Raw genomic sequence first — 20,164 nt, forward strand, 5'->3', positions numbered from 1 at the left:
AAGGAGTTTAAGACTTGGGGCCAATCGAGTGGTTAGTATAAAACTTCTTGTATTTTTAACTAAATACATTGTATTAATCTTTATCACTTCCTTCTGTGGTTTTCAACAATACAGTTAAATCATCCAAACAGGGTGGTGCATTTCTGTGCCCTTGGATATGACAAGCAATTGCTCTGCTGACCCAATTTTATGTAATATGCAGAGCACATACATTGATGACAAAATCCATGATGGAAGTGTCAGAAGAATCAAGAAAGATGAATCAATGCATTCAATGAAGGTGGCACGTGGAGGGCCTGTACAGTGACAGCCCTCTTTCACAGAGTTCCATGGGATCTAGCTGTTACATCCGTCCACCAAAACAGATCTGTCCATTTTACACTCGCACCTAACTTAACACATATCCAGACGTTCAGAGATACAGCTGAAAATTCAGATATTAATGTATGTGGTCAACTTAAATTTGGTCACACAGGAGACTGTATTGGCTGTGATATTGTAGCGTATGTGGTGAGCTAAAAGACAAATCTCCTAATAGTGACCTCTAGTTATGGATTACTTCTCACCTCACTTCAATCCGGCATGAGGACGGAGAGCCTGCAGGATGATCATTATAGGAGAACAGACCCTGAAAATAACGGACATGAGAATGCATTATAATAGAAACTGAACACATTCAAGCCGCACTTTCATTATCAATGTAAAGTAAGTACCAAGTACACTTTTAAACCATTAAGGAAAAAAAAAAAAAGGTACTAGGATGACATTAATTTCTTCTTCTGGGAAAACATTCTTATGTGTTGGTTTAGTCTATTTAGTGCCTCAGTACAACAGAACGCTTTCATGTTCCAACGTTAGCCCTGTTGTGAAACCATGAAAATTATCCTCCATTTACAGAAGTCATATATAAATCATGAGTAAGAGCATACGAACATTAAGAAAGAAAAAAAAGCACATACCTCACAAATACGGGGTGTTAATCCGATTGATGTCTATTTAGGAAACAGAAGGACACGTGAATGTAATGAGAACATAACAAAATAGCTATGGCTTAAATTATCTACATTTCTGCCCATTAATAAGCCTTGCGGGGGGGGGGGATGTGTAAGGTGCTGGAGCCTAGATGAATGGAGCGAGAGATAAAGGAATGAGGTACTAGGTACCATACAACACTTATTAGAATTCAGTGCACAAACATGCACCATGCCGATCCTGAAGAAAAGGCTACAAATCGCCTAACCAGGCATTACATAGAAAGACGGGGATTCATGCCATCCAATCTCTTCTATGTACGTTTGTTAAGACACAACAAAGTAAAGGTGCCCACACGCTGTCAGATATTTTACACGATTTGCAGATTTCTACGCATCGGAACGACAAATTGTGCAAAATATGTGCAAATCATGAGCGTCCACTCACAATCACGATTCCGATGCGCATAACCGGGGGTTGTACATCGCATCTTCCTGCTGGTAAGATCTGGCTGTCTCCTTAACGATTTTGTGCAGATCGGTAGTGTTTTTGCACTTGTGATCGATTGAACGATCAATCGTCTGATCAGCGTAATTTGAGTGATATTTCATTGCACACTCCCACCCTCCATTTTGGGCAGCATCGTGAGGAGACAGGAGAGGCAGCACCGCAGCAGACAGGCTTTCAGTATGTACTGCCGACCACCGATGTGCATACCACTGTCCACCAATGTAGGGACATGATGTGTGTTTATTTCCCCCCCCCCCACCCCTGAATGCCAATGTGTATAAACTGAGAGATGAGTAAATGAATAAAACTTTAGTAATAAAAATAATACATTAAACGTTAACATTAACCACTGTTTGGGAGGGGGGGGGGGGGGGGGCCTGTGTACACATATCAAATTGTACTCCATAATTAATTATTCTTTCATTTTTTTTTCACGCAGATAGGTCTATGGATAAGGATAGAGAGTTTATATCCAAGGCTTTATCTACATCTACAGGGAGCATGAATGTGGTGGGTAAAATCAAAGGACTACACCAGCAAGTCCAAACATAACCAGGGGCTGCGACAGTTGACAGACTTCAGCAGGCCTTACTACGAAGCTGCCTCACTGGATTGGACGAAAAATCCAGAATCTGAAAAAGAGTTTTTGTCAAGGAGCACAAATAAAATTCTGAATTCCAGGAGGTCCGGTGCGGGGACCGATGAAGTGTACCAGCCGACGCTTTGGTATTATGACCAACTTGTCTTAACCCTTGACCAGGAGCCACAGAAAACAGGACTGGTAGTAATGGCCGAGAGAGAATGTAGAGGAGCCCGTAGACTTGGGCGAAACATCGGAGGCACTATCGGTAAGTAGAGACAAAGTAAATGTAATTGTGAGAGTCTTGATTTCTAAATAAATGGCGAATCGTCGCAAGGTCTCCAATAGTCCTCTCTACTTAACGAACAGAAGGCTCGATTCAGACCTGCTCGCTAGATGCATATGCAAATTCAGCTATGTGACAGCAAGGCAGGCGATCAAACAGCAAGGCATTAGCACGCCCACTATGTCTTGGCGTGCGATCGCTCTGTGCATGCAGATGCCCACCAGCCTGTCTTAAGATGCCCACTTGTGCACGTCATCTCCAGGATGTGTATGCAACCATCGGTACCATCGTAAGCGAACGCAGCGCTTGTGGTTGACCATACCCTACCGCAAGCACTTTTCAGTGTAAAATCCAGCCAGGTGACGCGTACTATGATGCTGTCTCTTATTTATGCACACCTCTGAAACAGCGTTGAGACACTCAGGCACGCCTGCGTTCGCACCTCCACTTCCCCGTCTTCATAGACCACCCCCTGTCACCACCCACAAACAGCTTCTCCTGTCACTCACTCAGCTGGGCAGTCTATGCGCAGCGAGTGTACGTTTCCCGATCGCTCGGACTGGTTCACGCACGCGCACTGTGCAAACATCAGCAGTCTGCGTGCGAACGCTTCTTAGCGAGCGGGTGTGAATTGAGCCCAGCCTTTAGTCAGCAGGGATGGCCCTCCGCAGGTTTGTATCCTGTATCCGGATATAGGGGGGGTCACCAGACGCAGCAACTCCTGGAAGGTGGCATCATCCATACGCAGGTAGTTGCGAAAGTCGCCAGGATTGTGCTCACGGATCTCCATGCGAGAGTGACTAGCCCTCTGCAGCAGCCACTCCTTTGTCCAGCAAGATCTCAGCCTCATCCTATGCTGGGCTCTTTCCCTCTCACCTTCACCACAGCATAGGCTAACAGAACTCTATAGCGATAAGGATCCATTACCACAGAATGTAGTTGAGAACACACTTTGTTAAAGGCAAGCCAAAAACAAAGCAGAGCACAATAGTACAGCGTTCAGCAGGTATACACCAAGCAGAAGTGCACAGAGCTAAAATGGCGCCTGTTTTATATACCCCCTAGTTAGTCCAGCCGATTATTTAAATTTAGAAGAAATCTTTAATAAAATCATCAGGTGTTTTGGTAAGCAAACGATATATTGTTAACGATCTAACGATTTTGAAATCATTAGCGACACATTATATATCGTTAGGGTCGTTAGTAGATCGTTTGTCAAAATGAACACTTTATGCAGGATATCGTCAGTCCAGGACTGCCAGGGAGCTACCGGTGAGTTCAAGGGAAATCGTTAACGACATTGCATCGTTTGCGAGTCGTTCAGTGTGTGGGCACTCTAAGAATTTAGGCCGCCAATCCAATATTAATACTGTCAATAGTTCTGCCAGTGCAATAATTGTGGTTATCTGTAAGACATGGCCGCTTATGATACAATAACTTTATTTAATCATGAGGTATAACCACAATAACAAAAGCAAGCACAATGTTATTTATGAAAAACCCTGCACACATACTGTACTAAATAATTCATCTATTAGCAGTCATTTTGCACTACAAACTAAATACATTGATATAAGCTAATAATATGCATTTACAGTCGAAGCTGGATAAGTGGGATCTCAAGGGACGGCACGTTTAGTCTCACTCAAAGAGGTATCTCACTTATCCAGGTCCAAGAAGTGTTTGTCTCACTTATAGAAGTTCTCACTTATGCAGGTTTACTCAGTGGCTCTATGAAAGTCGTGTGTAAAGGGGATGCCCCTGTAATTCCAGGTACAGACATACAGAGGTTCTAAAGGCGGTCATCTCATTTATAGAGGTTAATAAACTGCACTAATCTCACATAAAGAGGTCCTAACAGCAATTGTGTCAGTTGTAGAGGTAATTATTCCGAATAATCGAGAAAAATCAGTCTCAGTTAAAGAGGTTTGACAGTCTCACTAACAGAGGTTTTTTGGTGCAAAAATGCTGGGACCTCACAATTAGTCCCAGTAATAGAGGTTTCCCACTTACAGGTCCCATTTATCCAGGTTTGACTGTATTATGTATACAGGTAAAATAAAATAAAAACTCACTGGAGTACCCATCATTGTGTAGGTTTTCCCTGAGCCAGTCTGTCCATAGGCAAACAGACACACGTTGTAGCCTTTAATGGCCTCTGACAGAACTGTGGTGCCGAGATCTTGGAATACCTGAGAGAGAACACAACAGTTTAAGAACAGTTCATTCCACATGTCATTTCCAGTGATTTCTACAACAGTACAAAGCCTGTAAGATGACTGGTGTGTCAGGGTTGGCAGATATTATTTTAATTGTAGAAACTGAAGGCTGATTTACATATAGAATTCACGCTATCACCTGCCAAGGGACTCCGCTCTAGCACTTTCACAGACATATAGAAAAAAAGGGTGGTATTACGTTTACCAGTTTTATCAAAGCCCATGCTGTCTACTAGCATCCAAGTGACTGCTGAATTCAAAATGTACATTTCTGACATATATAAACTTATGTTAAAACATTCTCAATTGTATAAATTCCCATTACACACTAATAGCTAAAATACTTATCATTGTACAAAGTCTTCTCTACTCTACTTCAATATTCTTTCCTCAACTTTCCTAGGCTCATGAAGCTTTACCTAAAACAACATTCACTCACATAAAAAGCTGACGCAGACAACAATATATATATATTAATAAAATAACTTATTTCAGCTGTAGCGGTCCTTTAAGAATGAATAATACATATTGAATATAAAATGTTTCTGTGCAGAACAGATCATTGTGACTATGGGTGGTTCCTATACAAGTCAACAAAACTCCAGATCAACAGGGAATAAGACAAAGCCTGTTCATTCTCTGTCAATCTGTGCAACAAAAGGGTGGATTGGTTTATCTTCAGATCTCTGTACTCAAGTAATATTTATTTACTGCAGTCCTTCATTCTTGTTGTAGGAACGCGCCCATTTAATAAATGTTCTCAGACCAACAACTTTCCATGACTATCCTCACATTCTATTGAACTTATACAAATCTTTACAACTGGAGATAAAAGATTCTTTAGATAGATAGATAGATAGATAGATAGATAGATAGATAGATAGATAGATAGATAGATAGATATATAGATAGACCTAGCTAAGAGAGCTGATCTGCTGTAAACCTCAATCACATGTATGTTAAGCATGTTGAGTCTTGATTGATGATAGGCTAATCAAACAAACAACTTTTTTTGTTATTTTAACCCTAATCCTCACCCTAACCCTCCCCCTTCTGCCTTACCCTAACCTTCCCATGGTGCCTAACCCTAACCCTCCCCCTAGTGTCTAACCCTAACTGTCCCCTTCTGCAGCTTAACCCTCCGCAAAATGCCTAGCCCTAAATCTAACCCTAAAATCATGAAAATGATGAAAAACCGTGTGTCAACCTTTTCTGCTTTGTCCATTTGTGTCGACATTTGGACCCTGTCGACCAGTTGACACTGTCAACCTTAGTCCATGTTGACCTTTTAATTGTCGACTTTTTTGACCCAGTCTACCTATTGCCTGTTGACCACTTGGTGTCGACCTATTGACTAAGTGTCTAGGCACTGTAGATCTTCCAACCTGTACAGTCCCCACCATTGGCCGAGTCATTTGGAGGTGAAATGTAATGCGTCTGTTTGTAGAGTTGAGCGAGGATTTCAGGAAATCATTTTGAAACTTAATAAAGACAAAGCTTTGTGACTCACTTCAGTATTTACTTCATTAGACAAGGCAAGTCACAGATATAAGGAGTCACTATAGACAAACAGTAGCAGACAAAGCTGGTTACTGAGAATGCAGCCCAGCCTTAAGAAAATCATGACGATTTCATGCATGGGTATAAAGAATGTGACTGAGGAACCAGAGTCAATATTAACACAACAGGTTCTCTAAGTGTTACAATGAAGATATGTTTGATGTAACAGTCTCTAAGTAACAAGTAGGAAACAGAAAAACGAAATAAACAAGCAAGTAACAAAAATAAAGGATTCTATAAGGACAATACATTTTTTGTATATAATCTCCTTTTATATAGAATGTTTCACCCTCTATATCCCTGTCCTCATTGCCCTCTAACAGTGCATGTTTTCCAGATCACCTAGTTGGTGCACAGGTGTATTCATTACTGGCTGACATTTTAAAAGATCCACCGATGGTTGTGCTAATTATTTCACTTGTGCTACTGAGGGCTGGAGTTTGCAAATCCTCTATACCATACTGTTAAGATCATACAAGGTAAATAAATAATCTAAAGCGCGATGTCGGCACATGTAGACGTAGTAATGAGGCTGATCTACACTGAAGTCACACTGATGGCCCAGAGACTGAAAGCTGGTGTCAACAATATTTAAAACGTATTTAAATAGTCAGAATGGCGTGGCTGAAAAGCTCATTGAAGCCGTGCAGCTGACAATCCATTCAGGCGCCCATGTACTTGGGTACTGTTCTTGTCGGGTCATGTCTAATACATTACAGAGCCTCCATATGCAAGCGTTAGTCGCAAGGAGTAACTTGTTTGTCTCTCCCCTTAGATACATAGGGTGGGCTTGACATCTTAGGACAGACCACCAGATCATGGGCTGCATGACAGCGACTACAGGGCTGCCTACGAAAATATTCAATGGTCACCTTTTTTATTTTTTTTTACAGGTTCAAGGCAAAGCCCCTGCAATATATTTAAGATTTACCGAATACCTTCTTTTATGTTTTTTTTGCAATGACACTTTTTTTTTTTATTTGTCTGCTTACTTTTTATTTTTTCCTTTGGACACCAATAGTTGTATGAAGCTATAAGTGGATTTCCTTGCAGATTGTGACCAACAAAAAAAAAAAAAAGGATGTTTGAGAATAAAATCAGCCTCTACAACAATGGAAAGACGTAAAGATCTGGAGACCTTCCAAGTTACTAGTTCACCCATGCACCATCCATCATATAGACAACATTATCAACAAGCAGCAGTATTGTGGTGGGTAAACAGTGAGCGCTGACAGCTGATCCTACAGATTATATTGCGCCTTCGAATCTTATTTTTCTACACTATTTTGCAAACATAACAATTTAGACATGTAGAAACCTACAGCAAACATTCAATTTATACAATAAACCGGAAGTTCTCAGCATATGCTTTTTGCTGGGGTCTCTTTAGTCTTGTGACTAACATGCGGCTACAATTATTGTAACAGTTGGGAAAATCAAATGAACCAGAACTTTAAAAGTGCATAAAACAAAAATGATGACTGGCATCTATGGCTAGCCGTACTATTGTTTTATTTACGGCTGGAAATCTGTAATGTTGAATACTTCATTTATTAAAATAGCCACAAATAGGCAGATCCTGCCAAATGAATTATGGTGCCCACACACATAGCAATCTGCACATGATCCCACGATGTGTGCGATATCCCCCGAACTCTCCCCCGGCAGCACCCCGGCAGTCCTACTCACGTTTTGGAGTAAAAAATGTCCAATCTGACTTGAGATCTATCGTGCATCCAGTGCATTGTGCCCCAGATTGGCAAATCTGCCCTACAGCACGGCAGATCTGAAGATGCGATGTGCGACCAGCAGGGGACGCGCATTGGCATCGTGATCGTGAATGGATACTCCCGATTTGGGCATATTTTACACGATTTGTCGTCACGATTCGTCGAAATCGGCCAAATCGTGTAAAATATCGCTATGTGTGTGGGCAGCTTAAATGTCCATTTTTGCTATACATTTTAATCTTTAGGAGATCTGGCAATGTTGGAACCGGCTAGTGTGGATGGAAGAGGTAAACATGCATCGGCAAATAGAGGCCATATGTGGTCAACTTCCTACCAAATTTATAACCCTGGATGACAATGATCTTCGATAAAGAATTTGTATAAATCAGCTGTAAAATAATGGGAGGGAGATGCAATGAGATAGAGCTTTTTTTAATGTCATATAGCAATTTCACTGTGTTCTCTTTCTTGGGATGACCATTATACTCTTCTGCCGTACTGCCCTTCGCAAGGCAGAAGAGATACCTCAGGACTCGAGAACAACATGGAGCAGGAAATGAAAACAATGCTATTATTTGGACAGGAGCTGTGCCACACAACCCATCTAATCAGGGGCAGCATTTTCTTCTGGTATACTGTACATTGAAGTTTAATTTCCATGGAAGGCATAGAATCCCCCAGTGCTAAAGTCACTGTTCTCTCCTGCCTTACAAATGCTTTGGTCTGGTGTAAGGTGTCCTTTCTCCTAACCTAACTGAATGCTATATGGATGGACAGGAAATAATAGGAGGGGGTTGTCCAAAAGGGTCTGCTAACAAATATAGGCAAGCTTTATTATGGCAACTTTATTATGAATAATAGCAACACCTCCTTTCTTATGATCTGCAGGAGAGAAGAAGAATTGTGAGAATTGCTTGTCTTGCAGTTGTGAGTAAATCCCCGTTAAATGTAAACCCCCATAAAATGGGTCTCTTGCAGAAAGACTATGGGCCTTACTGTAATAGCCTCATGGGTGGGAGTCTGTCCGCATTTATAAAACAGCAAAACCAACCTGCTTTTGCCTTTCAAAAATGATTGCCGCTTAAAAAATCTGGGCAGGCTTGCCTGAATCCTGCCTGTTCCTGCATCTTGTAAGCCATTACATAGGAATCTAAGTCGGCCTTTTTTTTTTTCTCCAGCAAGCAGGCAAAAGTACAGTGCAGTGCGTTTTTTTCGTGGGGAGTTCAGACCGGTTGATATTAATAAATAGAAGTTTTCATGCCATCTAAGGATAAATCATTTGAAAGTTCACTGAATGTAAATTGAAGTAAAAGTAAAGTTCAAAACTATTCCCACTGGGTGTACTGGCAAAACAAGAACACACACAGGTACGTACATATCACATACACTGTGTAATAAGGGGGTGGTGTAATAACATGCTAGAGGTGAGTGCTCTTCATTGTGACCTTTGTTGGCATATTAGCACTTGGATACAAAGCTGCCACGTGCTGGTCTCACACTTCCCTCATACGGCGGAAAGTCTGAGCTCCAAACAGGAAATGCAGAAACAATGTAATGTAAAAATATATTCCCTCAAGAGAATTTCCCTGTATTTGTTCCATAGGATTTTAATAGAAGCTAGAAATGAGATGTTGGCCAGGCCCCATATTTGTGTTTTGTTTTTTGTTTTTAAACTGGCTCCTTTCTGTCTATCTTCTACATTTTATTTATCTATCACTTCTGTCAGACTTTTCCCTGTCTGATTCCAGCCAAGGGTAGTCACCAGCGCTCTGTGCCATATAAAATAACCCTGCCCAATGGTATAATACCCTAAAAGCAGTATATTGTATGTAAAACAATTAGCAGGAGAGCACGTACAGGCAGGATGCAATCGGGAAACCGGCTGTTTTCATCCCGACAGCCGGCTTCCCGATTGCTTTATCCCGGCATGGCTTAAATGACAGGGTTAGGTTTAGGGCATCCGGGGGAGACTTAGGGTTAGGCACTCCCCCCGGGAGTGTTAGGGTTAGCCAGCGGGGAAGGGGGGGGGGGGGGTTAGGGTTAGGCACTTACAGGGGGGATTAGGTTTAGGCACTTGGGGGGGGGGAGGTTAGGGTTAGGCACCCCTAAGGAAGGTTAGGGTTAGGTTAGTATATACTTACCTGCGGACGATCGGGATTTCCAGCGCTGTCGGGCTTCCGCTGCCGGGATCTCTGCTTCTGTTGGCCTGCCGCGCCCGGGATTCGAACTGCCGGCCAGAGGGACGGCGGTATTTCATACCAATTCCCAGGTACAGGCACATACACTAATACTGTATAATTTGAAGATGTAGAAGACTTTGGTTAATGGCTGGTATTACTGCATTGCTGTTTATGCCTCATAATAATTGTATAGGTGAATGTATACCAATAAGGGGATGCTTGAGAAGTTTGGGATCGGAGTTTTAAAGGGGCAGTATATATACTCTTTATATTCCAGCCTCCAAATTTTGCTATGGGGTCTGCAATGGGGAGGTGCCCAGAAATACTGGACCATACCCCCCCTCCCCCCATAGCAGCCACATGTGACAGCTACGCCACTACTCATATGTAATACTAATGTTGCCTCACTACAATCACTCTGTTGTAGTCTTTTCAGGGAGTTTTAGTTGTAGAGATGACAATAATTAGTGTATATAAAATATACAGGACAGAAAAGCTGTCGAAATATATGAGATTTTGTCAATCACCACCAAAGATGACAAAGAGTGACTGATATTGGATGGATGACATTGTTCCTGGAAGTAGAAGCAGATGATGACCAGAGACTTATTGAGGAGGGTGTGCCGGTGTGGTAATCGGAAACTCACACCAATGGCACAATATAGGAATCAGCCATATGGCCTGAGGCTCGGACAGCAAACTGCAGTTTTCCTAAATGAAGTACAGTAACTGCCCCTGAGGTGGAAACTATGGAAGTGACATGTTTTATTCAGCTGAAAGAGCTTGGCTGCTGTAGTATGGTTGAAGAGCTGTGTGTTAGCATAGTCATATACTATGCTACATATAATAAACAGAAAAGGCACTGGATAAGGCACTTTTGGTGGTTACCACATCATCTGTGCAGCTATGCATTATTATAGCAGCCTTAGTATTTATTTAATGAGTTTGTCAGTCATAAAGGGTGCATTTCCAGTGTAATGGTCTTATATAATTTAATTCTTCCTTTAAATGTAATTATACAGTCATTACACAAATTAGAGGAAACTATAAACTTTAATGAAAATAAATAGCTCTTTCTTTTCAATGACACAGCCTGTCTTATATCCTAAACTTAGATTTACCTTCTAACAAAGCCATACAGAGAATTACAATATTAACAGAGTGGTTAAACAACAAAAGTTCACATTTTAAAGCTCTAAACTATTTTGGTAAATTAAAAAAGTATATTCCATATTGTAAATAAATAAATAAAAAGATTGATGAGAATGGTCACAGCGACAGTTTTCTTTCTGCATATTCAATATTAAAACTACATGTGATAAACCATATTCCATCAGATGAAATGAAGAAAATGTATTGTACGATTCAAATTACCTTATCTTGTTGGGGGGGCCGAGCCAGTAAGTGAGGCATAATAATCCCCTCCCTCTGTGAGCACACATGTATTCTGAGCGGCCAGTGGCCACACCCCCATGCTTGACCACGCCCCATTTCTAGCAAAGATGCCTGTGAAATGTCTTGTCAGCCCTGTATGCACCCAAACTTCCTGTGTAAAAGTACATTACCAATGGAGCAATTTATGGGGCCCATACATCAGCAATCACACAAAAAAGATTCCACAGATTCAGCGTATTTTTCCCCAATGAAACGATTCTGCAATCCACCAATATGCGTCCATTCATTGCAGATATGTACCGGCGATGCACAGATTATTTCCACCAAAGAACGGATCAACTAACCGTGAAAGGCTCATAATTTTATTAGTAATGGTCTGCAAATCGGCTGATCGTTACCATACACTAACAATCTACAGCCCTGATTGGTCACGAAATCCAACATATTGGACAACCTGAATCACTGATTCTCATCACTTTTTGGTCGGAACTGCCAATCGATGAATCCCATACATTGCCCATTTAATAGACCTGCCAATCGATGAATCCCATACATTGCCCATTTAATAGACCTGCCAATCGATGAATCCCATACATTGCCCATTTAATAGACCTGCCAATCGATGAATCCCATACATTGCCCATTTTATAGACCTGCCAATCGATGAATCCCATACATTGCCCATTTAATTACACACAGTCTCTTGCAAAATGCAGGTCTAAAGTTGAGAGAACTAATGGCTAAGGTTCAGTTTATGGCAAACATCATAAACTCTACTTTTAGAACTGAATGTTACAAGGTGCTTTTTTTTCACCATAGATTTCATTTAAAATAGGCTCGACAAAATTTCCAAAAAACATAAAAGCTCCATCATTTCTTGATTGACTAACTCACAAGGTTGGGTACGCGATCCCAGCGCTGATAATGCCGACAGTCAAAATTCCCGACGCATGCAGGTAAGTAATCTTTTTAGCTTATTACATTGCATTGTTTCCGCGTAGGTGAATTCCGGGTGGAATTGAATTCGGAGATAAGTTCCGACCAGGCGAAAAGCGGCAATAGGCAAAACTTTTTCGCAGATTAGGGCTTTTTGCCTATAATTGAATACGGCCCTATATTACCAAAAATAGGGATATTTGAAGAGTTACTTGGACACCAAGAAATATGTTTGACAAACGTATAAAATAATATAAATTCAGTCTCATCCGTAAATCATGGTGACGATCAATATTCATTAGGTAACACAAGTCTTTATTGCTAATGTCCTCTAGAAAGGATCCATAGTCCGAGGGACCCGGCAGGCAACAGATTTCATTGGTGACACAAGCGTCATTTGTTTTGTCAAATACAGAAAGTCATTGTGTCCTACACATTAATGGCGTAACACAGACAGGACGTAGGAGTGCCGAGTACAATCATAGCATTATGTAGGAGATCTGTGAGAAATGGAAGCTGTAAATTACGAAAGGACAGAATTGGGCTATTGAGTTCCATTAATGCCTCAAAACTGGTAATAAAACACACAAATATCCTGTAATATTGGGCGGTAAAAGTAAAAAAAAAATATTTGTTAATAACCTGTAAAACATAACAAATTTTACTATGCACCCAAAGCTGCACATACTACAATATTTAATTTTAACTGCGATTTCTGATTTTATAACATATAATGTATGCAACACTCATTCAGGGGCTGATTCTAAGGTGGGAGCAAAGCTAAAAAAGCAAGTAACTTTGCACATGGACAACCCATGTTGCAATACAAGGGGTTCAAATATATTCTTCTTGGGTTGGGTACGGGACACCAGCGCTCGGGATCCCGACAGGGTTAGGATACCGACACTTGACTGTCAGTATCCTCCCCCTATCCACTGCCTAAACCTAACATAGTGCATAACTTTAACCACCCCCCCCCCCCCACCCAACCCCAACCCCAGTACTTACCATCGGGATGCAGGCGTTAGGATTCTGACAGGTGTCGGGATTCCCGCACCTGCATTCTAAGCTGTAGGGATCATAACTACATCCCATTTTTCTTACATACAGGGTAAATAATTGCTACTTTTGCACAGCTTTATTTTTACACTATAATTTAGATTTGCGTTTTAACATGCCCCTCTCTTACACATTTTACATTTGCCTCTCACCCCCACCTACTGTGCAGCGTGGTCTTGCAAAGGTGCAACGTTACTAGCTTTTCATTTGCTCTGCTCCCAACTCAGAATTAGCCCCTCATTGCTTAACTCCAACCAAAACTTTTTTTTTTTTGTAGATATTTGTTTGACGATTACTCCACCATAATGCATAGCCTTTGCTTCACATATTTATATAATAAACATTCTTTATATATAAAGCCCCAACCTTTCCTGATGCATTGTACAAGTAGTAATGCGGCAATCATGCACAATAACCCATACTGTTTAGTACACGGTCACTGACAAGCAAACCCTTTAAACCAGACAAAATCTTGTATGTTGTCCTCTCTTTTAACAGAGTATTAGAAGCATGTTCTCACAAAGCTTCCCAGCAGCATAGTGCATTATGTACCTAATGTTTACTTGCTAACATTTTAAAAATACCCTCCGGTATATCCATGTAGAGCAGACGAGTGCTAATGTTTGTGAGCGTTTGCAACTGCTTCTCTGAAAGTGTCAGTGTTCAGGTCCATACATTTCCTTGACCATCATTGTTTAAAACATTTAAACATATGAACATGCGTTGTACGCTTAAATTAATGTCTGTGTATAAGATCTAAAGCAGAAACAAATCTAGTATATGTTATATAAATGGGACCAAACTAAACGGACAATCTCCATTTTATATTGATGATGAGCAAACCTCTCTCATAACAGAAACTCTCACATATGAATCAATGGCAAAACATTCCTCTTATTATCATGGTTGTGGCACTGCTGTATCACTGTTACTAAGGTAAGCTACAAGGAAGGGAGTACCGTGGAGCCCTCTATTTAGGTACTGTACACCATAAAGGCTATTTACTCGCAGATTTTTTTCTCTCTAGCTTCACGTCAAGCTTCTATGGTTGTCAAGTAGATGGTTTCTCTAAGCATATTTGGTGGTCTTACCAAACCCATAGCACACTTAGGGTGCAAATATTTCAAGATAGTTCAGTATAAATTTATAAATGAGTCCTGTTAGAAGAAAAGACACTGGAATTTCGCAATGTTTTTCATAGTCATGTACAGTTTATATTTTTTGGTGCATATATAGTGGGCAGATGGAGGAAGTGTTTCCTATCGAAGGCTTTGGTTAAGAAAAATATTCAAACAAGTTAGACATAAAAGGTAACGCTCCACTTAATGATTCTATGAAGGGGTTTAACAAAATATGTATCAACCTTAGCAACATACATTGTTCTCCACAAACCTGAAACACGTAGATAATTTATGCGATATGGGATCAAAGGCATAGCATGGTAATCCAATCCATCCAAACTGTATGAAAGAGAGAGGGCTAAAGCATTTCTTTATACCAGGTAGCTGGTATAATATACTTTAGGAGAGGCTAACTTGCGCACATGAAACTTTGTTAAATCATAAAAAATATCAAGTAACATTTGAGAAAATGTTTTGTTTTTTTCAAAAGCAAACACTGTAGTTTTCTAAAAACTAATTTCGTTTAAAAGCATTGCTGAACTGAAACAAATGGTGTTTAGAGCCAATCAGGAGACGAGCTCAGACACAGAAGCAATACTCACTCTAGGGAGGTTTTCTGCATAAACTACACAGAACATTAAACTCCACACAGTTAACCAGATGCCAGATTCCAGGGTAAAGTAATTCGTACACAGAGTGCCCCCTACAGTAATAACACATAAAGATGCAAAATACATTTCTCAGCTATGTCACACTCTGGGCACAAAAACACCTTTGTATGTCTCCGTTGTCTGTCAGGCTAGCGCTGTGCATCACTTCCGGATAGCACAGAGATCTGCTCACACTGCACATCACTCCCGGCTGGTGCTGAGGTCTGTCTGTGCTGCTCCTGCCCAGTCCACTCAGTGTCTCGTCACTGAGCATGGAGATGGCTCCCCACAGCTCCTTGCTCACAGCGTGTCTCCTAAGCCTGATGGTACACAAGCTGCACGCCAGAGTTCCCTCCAAACAACAGTATGGGTGCAGCCATGTTGGACTCTGTCATCTGATGCTCTTCCCCCATTCAGAGTGCTGCTCCCAGACCAGCTGATCGCAGCATCCAATCCCAGAGCATCCCTATAAATTTCATTTCCTGACTGGCTCCTGTCACTTCTGCTGAAGGTACAGCTCTGTGCTGAGCTCCCAGGTACTCTCTATCTGAACGGTTCCAGCCCGTTACATTTGAGTTCCAAGTCTGGTTATCAAGTCTCCAATTCCATCTGTACTCCAGTATGGTTTTACCACAGAGACTTGTTCCTATCTGCCTCCAGCCAATAACTCTAATCATTGCTCCCATCCGATATCTCAAATCATCGGTCCCATCCAATATCTCCAAAACATCAGTCTCATCTGATATATTCAAACTGGTCTCAAACCGATCTAGTTCTTCAATTCATCAACATCGGGCACAAACCAATCCAGTTCTTCAAGTCATCAACAAGTCATCTCACCTCTAGTCTTCAATCCTTAAAGCGTTCCCTGAAAACTCACCACTTCAGACAAGCTTATCAGATTCCAGAACCGCCCACATAACCTTCATAGCTTCCATGTCTTGTAACATCCCCTCTCACAGTCCACACATAACCTCACACATTGTCTTACTTTCACATACTCCTGACATTTGGCCAACATTCCTGTGTGACTGGATCATGCAGCCCACCAAGAAACTCTGCATTCTGGCTGGACCAAATTGCAATATATAGCACCTATCCTTGTGTATCAATGCCTATTTCCATATAGATTGCAAGCAGGGCCCTCTTACCTCTATGTCTGTCTGTTATTACCCTGTTTTGTTCTATAAATGTTTCCAATAGTAAAGCGCAACAGAATATGCTGCGCTATATAAGAAACAGTTAATAAATAAATAATAAATAAATCTCATAACGGCGCTACTCATCAATTCAGCATCATCGGTCCCAATCAGATTCTGCAATCTATCCAGTATCATCAACTCTAGTTATATTCTCTTCTGCTCATCATCAATTCAACTTCATGGGTTCCAGTCCGATATCATCATCTCCAGTTCTCATTCCAACCTGCTGTTTAATAAAGACATTACATTACTGTCCTCGCCTTTGGGTCCATCATCATCTACAGTTCCTCTACCTCCTCACATTAATACATGAGGAAGTCCTGGCTCAAGCCATCTAGCTTCATCCACGCCTCCCAAGTCTCCTCTTCAGCCTCCCATGCCTGTTCCGACCAATCCCAAATCTCAGACGTGTCAAGCTACTCTCTATCGATACAGTTTTTCCCTCAGATAATCAGATTTCTAGGTCATCTTCACAGTGCCACCTGTCTCTACTTTCCTCTCCCTGTAGAAGCTGCTCACGGTTATACCATATATACCAATATAGCTTGTGTTGCATGGTCCTCCAGTCCATTCACCACCAAATTACAGCTGCACATAATCTCCTGTCCTGTACTTAACTTCCCCCATGGTAATGACACCCTCACATGTTGCAGCAAAGCGGCATTTCTACACTGACTGCGCACTTCTATCTCCAAACTACATCAGCCCCTACCCAACATGTTGATGTTCCCCAATGACTGGTGTACAGTCAGAGCCAGATTAACAATGGGGCGGATGGAGCTCCAGCTCCAGGCCTCCAGATAATAATAGGCCCATCATCTTGGCAGCATGATGATGACCAGCTGCCTAATTTCAAATGTATGCTCTCATCCTCTAATGCTGCGCTCTCCCTCTCTAAACAGTCATACTTCACAAACCTCATCTCCTCTCAGTCTTCTAATCCCCAGCGTCTCTTCACCACTTTCAACTCCCTCCTTCGCCCACCCCCTCCTCGTCTCCCCTCCTTGCTCACTGCCCTTGACTTTGCTACCTACTAAAATTGATTCCATACGTCAGGACATCATATCCAACCAGTCCCCCAGCTCTCCACCTGCTCCTTTCCCAGATCACCCCTCCCCATCAACTTTACCAACTCTAACATCCTTCTCCCCTGTATCTGGAGAGGAAGTCATGGCCCTCATCCGGTCCTCCCCACCTTCCACCTCCTCCCTCGATCCTATCTCCTCCCGCCTCCTCTGCTTCCTCTCTCTCTGCCTGCTCCCATCTTGCCCACCTCATTAACCTCTCCCTCTCATCAGGCACTGTTCCTTCTGCATTCAAGCATGCCCTTGTCTCCCCCATTCTTAAAAAATCTACCCTTGATCCTAACCTTCTTTCTAACTACCGACCCATCTCTCTCCTCCCCTTTGCCTCCAAACTCCTTGAGCGGATTGTCTACAACCGCCTTACCGCTTTTCTTTCCTCCCACTCCCTCCTTGACCCTTTTCAGTCTGGCTTCCGTTCTCTCTACTCCACTGAAACTGTCCTCACGAAAGTCAGCAATGACCTCCTTGCTGCCAAATCCCAAGGCCACTACTCTCTTCTCATTCTCCTTTATCTCTCTGCTGCTTTTGACACTGTGGACCACCCTCTCCTGCTGCATATCCTTCACTCCCTTGGTCTACGTGAAACTGCCCTCTCCTGGCTGTCGTCCTACCTCTCTGACAGATCTTTCTCAGTTTCCTCTAATGACTCCTCTTTCCCCCCCACAGCCTCTTACAGTAGGTGTTCCCCAAGGTTCTGTTCTTGGTCCTCTCCTATTCTCCCTCTATACTTCCTCTCTAGGTGATCTCATCAGCTCTTTTGACCTCCATTATCATCTCTATGCTGATGATACTCAAATCTACCTTTTCTCCCCTGATCTCTCCCCCTCTCTTCTGACTCGTATCTCCAACTGTCTCTCTGCTATCTCTTCCTGGATGTCCCAGTGATTTCTTAAACTTAATATGTCTAAGACAGAGCTGATAGTCTTCCCACCCTCCCACATCACCTCACTTCCCACTATTTCTTTTCCAATTGATGGAATAACTATCTCATCTAGTATCAATGTGCGCTGTCTTGGAGTTATCCTGGACTCATCCCTCTCCTTCAAACCACATATCCAGAACCTCTCACAGTCCTGTCGTTTCCATCTCAAAATATTTCTAAGAACAGAACCTATCTCACCCAGGATGCTACTAAAACACTCATTGGTCATCTCCAGATTGGACTACTGTAACCTCCTCCTATCTGGCCTCCCCAAATCCCATCTCTCTCCTCTCCATAGTCTATCCTTAATGCTGCTGCACGGCTTATCTTCCTCTCCAAACACTCTACATCTGCCTCCCCTCTCCTACAAGCCCTCCACTGGCTCCCCTTCCCTTTTAGAACCCAATTTAAGGTTCTCACGCTCGCTCACAAAGCCCTCACCCAATCTTCTCCCATATACATCTCTGATCTCATCTCCCTTCATGCTCCTCTCCGCTCTCTTCGTTCAACTAATGCACGCCGCCTTTTATGTCAGCTGATTACTTCCTCCCACTCCCGCCTCCAAGATTTTGTCGGCACTGCTCCTCACCTCTGGAACTCTCTCCCACTCCCCATCAGACTCTCCACCTCTTTGCAATCCTTCAAACGGACTCTCAAGACCCCCTTCCAGCTATCATTCTAAGTCCCTGCTACATGCTCCTTCTTCCCCTTCTACCCAATCTGTGTCAAACCAGTTTGTCTTCCCCCACCTTTTTAGAATGTAAGCTCTCGCGAGCAGGGCCATCTACCCTCTTGTGCTTCTCCTTACTTTAGTGTAATTTACTTCTTACTCACCACTAGGGCACCTAACACTTGGTTGCTTATGCTCTGTTGCTTATCTGGGTGATATGGTCGCTAATATAGCAATATATATTATCCACGTCCTGCGGAACACTTGTGGTGCCATATAAATAAATGATAATAATAATAATTGGCCACACGGTTGGCCATAAATCATAATTTTTTAAATTGTATTTCTAGTTCTCACACAAAAGTATTAAATGTATCAATTTTTAAATATTTAATTAGACAGTGGGGCTCATAGTGTAGGTGGGTGTACACACCCACGTTGGGGTTGACCACACCCACACAGCACTGGTCACAGCTCCCCCCTTCTCAGTATAGGCCCCTAAACATTTTAAACCCGAGGCCCATGTGGCCCTCAATCCGGTCCTGCACACCGTCTACTATTATAATAACTTTAGAAGGATGATGCTGTCAATAATTCACTAATTCCCAAGATATGATATAGGGAGTGTAGAAATTGCATACTATGCAAGTTACAGCATTGTGTGTGTGCGTGAAGATTGGTGGGGCCAAGTAACAAGGGCTTAGAGAGAGAGTGAGGATGTAGAGATGAATGCAAGGCAGTTATGTGGAGTTGTGCCTAGGTGAAGATACGGTTGTTTTTAGACTAATCTCTTGTACCAAGGATATGGCTGAACCAAGGGCCTGATTCAGACCCGCTCGCAAGCGGGTCGATGGTGGGGCACTGCACATGCACGGCATGTGCGTGCGCGAGCCACGGAGCAAGTGAGAAATTCACTCGCTCCGGGGTTCGCTACAAACGGGGCGGCTGTCAATGTTGATCGACAGCTCGCCCTGTTTTGTAGGCGGGGAGGGGGGGTGGCTGGTCAAACGGAGGCGTTCCTGAAGGAACACCTGCCGTTTGAGGGCGGCCCTACTTTTAGAGCAGGAAGCTCACTGGGGCTAGCGGG

General features: G+C 42.4%; 1 protein-coding gene across 1 annotated transcript in view; it reads right to left on the reverse strand.

Moving 5' to 3' along the window:
* STARD9 (StAR related lipid transfer domain containing 9) overlaps nucleotides 1-20,164 on the reverse strand; it is a 155,840-nt gene that overhangs the window by 82,062 nt on the left and 53,614 nt on the right. The window contains exons 4-6 of the mRNA XM_088471260.1: nucleotides 4,424-4,540; nucleotides 960-992; nucleotides 567-628 (exon numbers count right to left, since the gene is read on the reverse strand). Coding sequence (XP_088327386.1) covers nucleotides 567-628; nucleotides 960-992; nucleotides 4,424-4,540 — 212 coding nt within the window. The remainder of the gene's footprint in view (nucleotides 1-566; nucleotides 629-959; nucleotides 993-4,423; nucleotides 4,541-20,164) is intronic.

The sequence above is a fragment of the Taudactylus pleione genome, unplaced genomic scaffold, assembly GCF_031769625.1.
Source record: "Taudactylus pleione unplaced genomic scaffold, aTauple2 ptg000113l, whole genome shotgun sequence".
Classification (NCBI taxonomy): Eukaryota; Metazoa; Chordata; class Amphibia; order Anura; family Myobatrachidae; genus Taudactylus; species Taudactylus pleione.